General features: G+C 45.3%; 1 protein-coding gene across 1 annotated transcript in view; it reads left to right on the top strand.

The window, feature by feature from the left end:
* myo6b (myosin VIb) overlaps positions 1 to 10,000 on the top strand; it is a gene marked incomplete at its 5' end in the record, with an annotated part of 56,999 nt that overhangs the window by 9,899 nt on the left and 37,100 nt on the right. Inside the window, 3 exon segments of the mRNA XM_080534725.1 lie at positions 1,235 to 1,315; positions 4,220 to 4,400; positions 5,873 to 6,017. Of these exon segments, the coding sequence (XP_080390851.1) occupies positions 1,235 to 1,315; positions 4,220 to 4,400; positions 5,873 to 6,017 (407 nt within the window).

Raw genomic sequence — 10,000 nt, 5'->3', positions numbered from 1 at the left:
TTTTTACTGCATTTCGTTGTCTGAATCTAATCTAAAATCTCATCTAAAAAAGTATGTAGGCTATAAAATTATGGTGCAGGCTAATTTACAAGAACTGACACGATTACAATGGTGTTTGAAGCCTTTGCATGAAATCTTCGGTTAAATGTAAAAAAAAAAAAAATAATCACTTAGCCAAGTCTCAAACTCGCAACCTTTGGAACTCCAGCTGGCTGCCTTAACCACTGCGCCAACCAGACCGCTGTGATAACCGCAATGCAAGTTGATAGACATACCTATTCATTTTATTTTATTTTTTACACTTTTCATTTATGTATCCATCGATCTATCTATCTATCACACTTTCAAAATATCTAGTTATCTATCACACAATCAAACTATCTATCGATCGATCACACTTTCAAATTATCAAATTATCTATCTATCACACAGTCAAACTATCTAATCTATCTATCTCGTGTGAAGTGGGAACTAATATTTCCTAAAAGACACATGAGGAACTGTCGTTCGGGGTTTAGTTTCCACCTGTGAGCCTTTTTTGACGCACGTATTACTATAGCCAGTGTTTTAGCCTGGTCGCGACCAGGCTAATTATATCCGACTCAGAAGGAGCTCAACCAAGCAGCGAATTATTTGAGCCACATTGATGGAACCGAACGCAAGCTAACATTATCGAGGCTTAGAACTTTATCGAGGCTTAGAACTTTATCGAGGCTTAGAACTTTATCGAGCTTCGTGGAATAGCCCCCAGCTCTCTAAAGCAGCTCTGCCTTTAACACAAACAACTACAGTATCTGTTGTTGTTGTTGTTGTTGTTGTTGTTGTTGTGTTTCACACCTTTGTTACACCTAGTCCACAGCAACACACACATCAGCAGACTCAATTAACAGCAACACGATTCAAATCAAGTGAGCCATGAAGCAGTATTTAGAAATATCTGAAAGTGAATCTTTGAATATGAGAAAAAGCATCACCACTGTGTCAGAACAGAGATGTTGGTTGAAGATCCTGAGAGTAGTTTTGATGATAGCCTGTTTGTGACAAGGCAGGTGACAGTTTGAAAAGTAAAAAAAAAAAAAAAAAAAAATTATGCTGATTTATTGTAATTTTTTCAATGAGGACAGAATATTGTCCTCATTATGTCCTTTAGATATTGTATATTTATGTGGACATAAATAAAGCATTTAAAATGTGTGTGTGTGTGTGTGTGTGTGTGTGTGTGTGTGTCTTCCAGTACCTGAATCGAGGGTGCACCAGATACTTTGCCAGCAAGGACACGGATAAACACATCATGCAGAACCGCAAGAGCCCTGAGGTACAGTAAACTACCCTCCAGCTGGCTGACCTTTCACCCCTGACGGCACAACACATCACTGTCTTCTTATCCACACCAGGGGAGGCTGGTGGAGGTAGACATCGGAGGACGGGGTCATTGTAATGCATTGAATGAACTGAGGAATGGTATCAAACTCACGTGTTTGACACCATTCCTCGTTCCATTCCATGCCTTACAATGAGCCCGTTGTCTACCTCCACCAGCCTCCCCTGGTTCACAAGCAAGCCTTTACTGGCCTGTATTGACCTTGAATGGAATGTAGGGATGAGATTGTTCTTCAGGTCATTTGCATGATTAGCTGTGCTGCAGCTAAGGGGTTAATAAAAAAAAAAAAATACATAAAGTATTGCCCTTAGAAATAAACAATATGCAGAGCTCATTTTAGGCTGAACTACTCTCAATTAGCGATGCAAGGTGTGGTCTCGAGAGAAAGCCCCGAGGATGGAAGGATGACTTGCTAATGTTGAAATTGAACAAAAAGACGTCAAAATCTACTTAATGAGGCCTGCATGAGAATGTGTTATGCTCTGAAAAATGTCAGAGTTCATGTCTGTGAATTCAAGTCGTGCTGCATTGAGCCGCACCCCGGAGGACATTTTAACGTGGACCGTTTGTCCCTGAGGGGAGCATACCTAAGACACTCATCTACCTTCTCCCAGTGTGGGCTTGGGAACTGTCCTCTAAGCTGCAGTTTATACTTTTCTACAGCAGAGAGAGAGGAACACACACAGACACACAGACACACACATACACTCACACTCAGCTCAGGTGAAAGTGTGACTACATTATACTATCAGTGTTTGTCAGAGTGTTCTATAAGGAAGAGTGGCGCCAATCAAGGGGTCCATTCTATTGGCCAATGGACCATGTTGCCCGGCAACTGGTTGTTAGTCCAATGAAACATAAATATTTGTGTCAATCAGGAAGCTTCACCAGGAAGCTAGAAGAAACCATTAAATGGTGGAGCATTTTGAAGCTCATCTGTTCTAACACGCCACTTCTGGTGTACCCTTTGTATTCCCGTGTGAACGTTCTGGAACGACGGTTTGTCTCCCATACGGTCTTTGTTCGTCTCCTTTCACTATGAAACCAAAGCAAATAACCCTGTAGTTTATCCAGAGACGACAAAAGCCTACAGTCTTCTGTCTGTGGGGAGAGAGCGGAATCAAAACACTCGACTGTTTCACTGTGACTAACCAAGCTTGTCCGTCCTTTCTGCCCCGACTCATGTCTGTCTGATGTCTGTCTGATGTCTTTCTGATGTCTGTTAACCGTATATCCATGGTATGTACTGCAGGATGATCAGGTGATGCTGCTTGCTGTGTGTCTCTCAGGAGTTAATCTCTAGTTTGAGTGATTTAGCATTAGCATAGCAACACTGAGGAGAGCTAGCCAGGCTCAGTTTCTACATGCGTGAGACTGTAGCGCTAACAGCAGCAGCGCATGCAGGCTGCCTTACTTGTGTGCATGGCGGTGGAGGGTGAGGGGGGTGCAGGGGAGGCCGGCGGAGGTAGAAATCGGAGGACCGGAGGACTCATTTTAACGCATGAGACGAAGTGAGGGGTGGTATCTCGTCTCGTCCTCTGATTTCTACCTCCGCCAGCCTCCCCTGGTGGGTTGACGACACGGTGATATCGTTGTGGACGTGGTTCAGCTTTCAGAACACCTCAGAATGTCACTGTACAATGCATTGTTGTTAAATATGTATGCTAGTACTGTACTTGAACTCATCATCGAATTCCAGAACATCTAAAGTGTTTCATGTGCCACTTACCTAGCAACAACACTTTGATTGGCTACAAAATTAATCATCATCATTTATGGTATTTTTGGTGAATAAAGTCACCCTCTGCACTCTAGAATGTCGACAATTCGGGGCGACTTTATTCACCCTCGGCACTAAATGCACATAGACACACACAGACACACACAGACCTTGATACTAAATACAGTAAATGAGTTAACGCACACAGACACACACAGACCTTGATACTAAATACAGTAAATTAGTTAACGCACACAGACACACACAGACCTTGATACTAAATACAGTAAATGAGTTAACGCACACAGACACACACAGACCTTAATACTAAATACAGTAAATGAGTTAACACACACAGACCTTGAAACTAAATACAGTAAATTAGTTAACACACACAGACACACACAAACCTTGATACTAAACACAGTAAATGAGATTACGCACACAGACAGACACACACAGACACACACAGACCTTGATACTAAATACAGTAAATGAGATTACGCACACAGACACACACAGACACACACAGACACACACAGACCTTGATACTAAATACAGTAAATGAGTTTACGCACACAGACACACACACAGACACACACAGACACACACAGACACAGACCGTCTCCTGGTCAGGGCCGTCTGTATGAAACGTCTGCTGGGTTGTGTGACATCAAAAGATACAGTGACATTCTACACGGTGTGTGTGTGTGTGTGTGTGTGTCTGATTTCTGCTGTTTGAACCTCCAAACGCTCCGATCCCTCTAATGAGAAATGACTGACTTCTGGTGGTTTCGACTTCTGAGGAGAGGAAGTGTCGTTTCTCATTATGGGTGGGAGCATTCAGAGAGAGAGAGAGAGAGAGAGAGAGAGAAGGCTGCTGTAGCTTGGTTTAACTGTAGGAGAACTGTGCGCATGTGTGTGTGTGTGTGTGTGTGTGTGTGTGTGTGTGTGTGTGTGTGTCTGGTGCTGGCACTCTATAAGATAACAATGCTCTTATCTCTAGATAAGAACGCCTGCTAAATTACATCAACTGTAAGGTCTCTGTCCCTGTGGTGGTCTCAGAGTCACCTGACTCTCCTGTATCTCGTCCCCCCCCCCCCCCCCGACCCCCTCAGCATGTGAAAATGGGCGCTCTGAAGGACCCTCTCCTGGACGACCAGGGCGACTTCAACAGGATGTGTGGGGCCATGAAGAAGATCGGCCTGGATGACACAGAGAAGCTGGACCTGTTCAGGGTGGTGGCGGGGGTCCTGCACCTGGGGAACATCGACTTTGAGGAGACAGGGAGCACCTCGGGTACGCTCTACACACACTCTTACCTCTCTCTACGCCTCTCTCTACCTCTCTACCTCTCTCTCTCTCTCTCTCTACCTCTCTATCACTCTCTCTCTCTCTACCACTCTCTACCTCTCTCTACCCCTCTCTCTACCCCTCTCTACCCCTCTCTCTACCTCTCTACCTCTCTCTCTCTCTCTCTACCTCTACCTCTGACACTGTCTCAGTCTCTCTCTCTCTCTGTCTCTCTCTCTCTGTTTCCCTCTTTCTCTCTCTCTCTCTCTCTCCCCCTCTCTGGCTCTCTCTCACACACACACACACACACACACACCTCCGCACCTGCTCAATGAGACTTATTAGTACTGTAGCAGTCTCGTTGTTTTCGAACGTGCTGCCAGAACTGAATCTACTGAAACTACTTTTCCAAGGTCACACAGACACACACACACACACACACACACACACACACACACACACACACACACACACACACACACACACACACACACACACACAGGAGGCCTACTCTCGGGTCTCATACATACACCACCCCCCTATCTGAGAGAGCCCCCCCTCCCTCATCTCATTCTGAACCTGTTCCACTCTCCCAAGTAGTAAATGAGATTTGCAGGCCATCAGGAAGTACTCTCCTCCGCAGTACAGTACATTCAGCTCCATTTACAGGACATGGAAAACGTCCAAAAGTGTCGGACACAAAGAGAACGGATAAATCAGGCTCCTCTCCGGGCGGAGGACACAATAGGGAACGGGCCGGCAGGATATATTACCTTAGATGTTCCGAGATACTCCATCTAATCTGAAAACTGAGAAGTTTTTTTGGCATCTGCTGTACTTTCTAGGACAATCTGTCAGAAGGACGCTCCAATATTTCCTATCTATCTATATTTCACCTTCCCCTGCGGAGCTGTGAGTTGTTCTGCGGTGTCAGCAGCGCAGTATTGTTCGGGAGTTATGGGCGGAAACGCTGTCGGAAATCCATATGAGAAATGTCCAGAGGATAGAGGGGTGATGGATGTCAGTGGATCCTGTGTTTTGATGTGCGATTCAGTTACATTTACAGTATGTGTTAATAATCATTTTCTCTGTGTTTGTGGTGTGTGTGTGTGTGTGTGTGTGTGTACGTGCGTGTGTGTGTGTGTGCCCGCGTGTGCATCTGTGTATGTATGTGTATGTGTGTGTGTGTGTGCCCGTGTGTGCGTGCGCATCTGTGTATGTATGTGTGTGTGTGTGTGTGTGTGTGTATGTATGTGTGTGTGTGTGTGTGTGTGTGTGTGTGTGTGTGTGTGTGCGTGTGCATCTGTGTATGTATGTATGTATGTATGTGTGTGTGTGTGTGTGTGTGTGTGTGTGTGTGTGTGTGTGTGTGTGTGTGTGTGCGCGTGTGCATCTGTGTATGTATGTATGTGTGTGTGTGTGTGTGTGTGTGTGTGTGTGTGTGTGTGTGTGTGTGTGTGTGTGTGTGTGTGTGTTAGGCGGCTGCACCCTGATGAACCAGTCGAGCCAGACTCTGGAGTACTGTGCTGCCCTGCTGGGCCTGGACCAGGACGACCTCAGAGTCAGCCTCACCTCCCGGGTCATGCTCACAACAGCAGGGGGCGCCAAAGGGACAGTTATCAAGTAAGATCAAGTCATCACACCAGTTAGACCACCACCTTACTGTCAATCACACCAGTAAGACCACCACCTTACTGTCAATCACACCAGTAAGACCACCACCTTACTGTCAATCACACCAGTTAGACCACCACCTTACTGTCAATCACCAGTGTTGCCAGATCGGATTGTTTTCCAGCCTAAACACAGTCTAAAAGCCGCCCAGTGTGATCATAAGTAGCCCAATTGGGCGGGAATATGCCCAATCTGGCAACACTGTCAATCACACCAGTAAGACCACCACCTTGGACACCTGCCTCCCTCAGACAATAATCTAATCAAGTCTCTAGGCGACTCATTGTACTGTAACACTACGGCAAGCGGCAAGGTCAAATGTAGACGAGGACTGTTTTTGATGAAGAAGGAAAGAAAAGGATATTCTGGGTCTGAGAAGACTGCTGACTACAGTCTGTCATTATGAAGAAAGGTGTGTGTGTGTGTGTGTGTGTGTGTGTGTGTGTGTGTGTGTGTGTGTGTGTGTGAGAGTCCGATTGCCTGTGTGCGTTGTGTTTAACTATGTATGAATCCGGGGAGGCTGGTGACACAGGTGGTTGATATCATTCCTCATTCTATTCCATTCCAATGAGCCCATCCTCCGATTTCTACCTGCCCCAGCCTCCCCTGGTATGAGTCCCCATCTTATTGAGATGCTGGTCAGTGATTTCATCCATCCAGAGAGAGGTATTGGATGGGTATTGGTTATTCAGAGTCAGAGTCAGAAGCAGAATCTGAATTCTCTTTATTGCCAGGTATATTTGCACATACAGGAAATTGACTTGGTGAGGTTGGTGCATAGGTGCATAAAAATACCAATATATAAGCAAAAATAATTTAAAAAGACAATGGCAAAAAGAGCAATAGAACAATAATTATGTAGGCTGTAAATTAGAATAAATGTAAAACTAATATAAATTCCACTGTCATGTGTGTAATAATAACGTGCGTGCGTGCGTGCGTGCGTGCGTGCGTGCGTGCGTGCGTGTGACAGAGTGGAGTTCCCAGAGTCGGTCTGAGGCAGGGAGCTTGTTTGTGAGGCCCACTGCCATAGGGAAAAAACTTCGGTTTCCATCCGGAACCTTTTTCCAGATAGAAGTCTCTGGAAGAGGTGGTGACCGGGGTGGGAAGAGGTGGTGACCGGGGTGGGAAGAGGTGGTGACCGGGGTGGGAAGAGGTGGTGACCGGGGTGGGAAGAGGTGGTGACTGGGGTGGGAAGGATCAGCGATGGTCTTTCCTGCTCTCTTACTGCAGTCAGAAGTGGGCGGGCTGTTGGTGTTCAAAATGAAATGACTGACAGGTCGTAGCACCAGTCAGATGTCACAAGCGGGCACATTTGACGTTTTGAAATGAAAAAACCTCAAACAAGCTTTTTAGTTGTTTATAGACGGTCAATGGATATCTCCGTGGCTAGCTCGTAACTGACTAGAGAGCTTCGTAAACGAAAGACGAAAATGAAAAACATCAGCGTGGGGACGAGGGAGGCGCTTCCTCTGGCCCAATAGCATTTCCACTGTGTTCCAGGAAGATCCAATAATTTTTTCTCAATCTCAGAAGGCCAAGATAATGATAACAGGTAACGTTGTGTCAGAGATGCAACAGTTGTGGAAAAAAAAGAGGCTAATCGACACATCGCAAATGTGGTCATGGTCGTTCTAGTGCCCACCTAGAGTCTGTGACCACTCACGGCTTACCGCGCGCGAGGAGCAGTTAAACGCTTGTGTGGTTTCCATGCAGTGGCCCTCGCCTTTCATCAGGAAGACCAGAGTGCTTCAGTATCAATACTGCTCCCATGCATTATCCAGGCTTGGGAGGGAAGGATGAATATTTCAGGAGGCCCAGATGCTGGCCTGGCCTGCAAGCCTTTTCCCTGCATGAATAATGCAGGTGTATCTGGGGGGAATACTGTATACACACACATGCACCTGCACACGCACACACACACACGTACGTGCACACACACGCACACACACACACACACACGCACATACACACACACCGGAGAGGGAGAGGCTAGGCCTTGGGGGGTGGGGGTGGGGGATGTGGTGGTGGTGCCTTATCATTAGCCCCCAGACCTAGTGTGTTCCGGAAGGAGGGCTGGGAGGCTGGGGGGCTGGAGGGCTGGGGGGGCTGGGGGGCTGGGGGGGGCTGGAGGGCTGGGAAGGCTGAGGGAGGTAGGAGGGCTGGGAGGCTGGTGGGCTGGAGGGCTGGGTGAGAAGTATACATCAGCAGAGGTGTAAATTGGACTCTCTGTACGTGTCAGGAGAGAGTAATGAGAGTTTCTGATTAGTTTAAACAGGGAGAGGGTATTCCGCCTGGCGTCTGAAGGCCCATTGGTTGTTCAGACAGCAGATTAGTCCTGAAGAGGGTGAGTATCCGTGCAGAAAGGGAGAACAGAGGGAGGAGGGGAAAGTTGGAGGGAAGGATGTTGCAACATGATTTTTAATTCAACTTCCTTGCACTGCTTTGCGTCGTATAGAACTACAGTTTGATGTGAATCTGTTGATGATGATGTATGATGATGTATGATGATGTATAGGTGATTCACTTCCTTTAGACAAATGTGACAGGGCATGGTTAAAAAGTCTGCAAGTAGGGCAAAATCATTTTTCTGTTTTTTCCAGATTATGAAAGGGTAGATTGTAAGCTTTAAAATGATGTGTCATACATTGAAATCTGAAACAAGTTGAAGAAGTCATGGATATTTGAATGTTGATACCCCCTGAACCACTGTACTGAGATATCCAGCCTCAAAGTCTTCAGAGACGTTTTTCACAGAGGTAATGGGTGGGAACAATAGCTGGTTAACTCCACCCTAGTCACTCCCTCAAGACAACCACACCCTCAAGACAACCACTCCCCCATTACACTACCTGTCATTACCTACCTGTCATCTGTCAGTGGGGTTGTCAGCTAACTCTCAGGAAACAAAATTGCAGGGCTACACATTTAAATAGCTAAATAATAATAATAATAATAATAATAATAATAATAATTCAAGATTCATAATTTTTTTATTGCCATGTGTGCCAAACGTTTATTACATCCCATTACAAGTACAAGAGAGTAAAATTCATGGCAATGGAAAACATTTGGCATTTGGCACTCACCTCCTCATTCTGTAACACAAATTTCAGGTCAGAGGTGTGGACTCTTCTCTAGTGTAGGTTTTCCATAGACTCAGTGTACTGTACTTGTACTGAAGTAGGCTAGTGAAATCATTTCAATTCACAGTATTATTCTACAGCAAATCTACATATCAATGAATTAATCATTCTTTTTGATTCCACATAACATTACCGTTCATTACAAAAGCATTTACTTTTTCTATAATCTTACATCTCTAACAAAGCTAGCTAGCTAGCTAACAAGCTAACACTTGTTTGGCTAGCTAGCTAACAAGCTAACACTTGTTTGGCTAGCTGGTACACACAAACACACTAAAATGGTGCATGAAACATATTACACTATGTTGCATGTTTAGTAGGTCTGCAACAAATGTATTTATTCATTATGTTTTATCTTTGACAACGTATTTCTTCCTCCCACCATCTCATTAGTTTTGGAGAGGGGTGGCATGATTGTGGTGAGCAGTTTCAGTGGTCTGATAACTGATGCTAACAACGGCGTTATCTACCTTACTCACAAAACAACAAATAACTGTTTGGCTATCCTAAGTAATCAACACAAAATCCTAGTATACAACACATGTAACTCACTAAAACTTACCCAAGAACACAGCAGAAGGTCTGTGCAGACGACTGTCCCATGAAAGTGAAGTGGAGATCAATGTCTGAAATTCCGTTGTCATCTGTCATCGTCAGATTCGGAGTTCGGAGTTCCCGTTCGGAGTTCCCGTTATGTATAGTCCAATATGAAGGAGTTCATTAATTGCCCACTGTCGATATTTCTGCCTGCTTATGAAATTCTGTTGATAGCATTAGCGAGAGCTT

Source organism: Nansenia antarctica (assembly GCF_963989245.1).
Source record: "Nansenia antarctica genome assembly, chromosome: 1".
NCBI lineage: Eukaryota > Metazoa > Chordata > Actinopteri > Argentiniformes > Microstomatidae > Nansenia > Nansenia antarctica.
The sequence above is the reverse complement of the archived record's forward strand: the minus strand, read 5'-3'. Positions and strand labels throughout refer to the sequence as shown.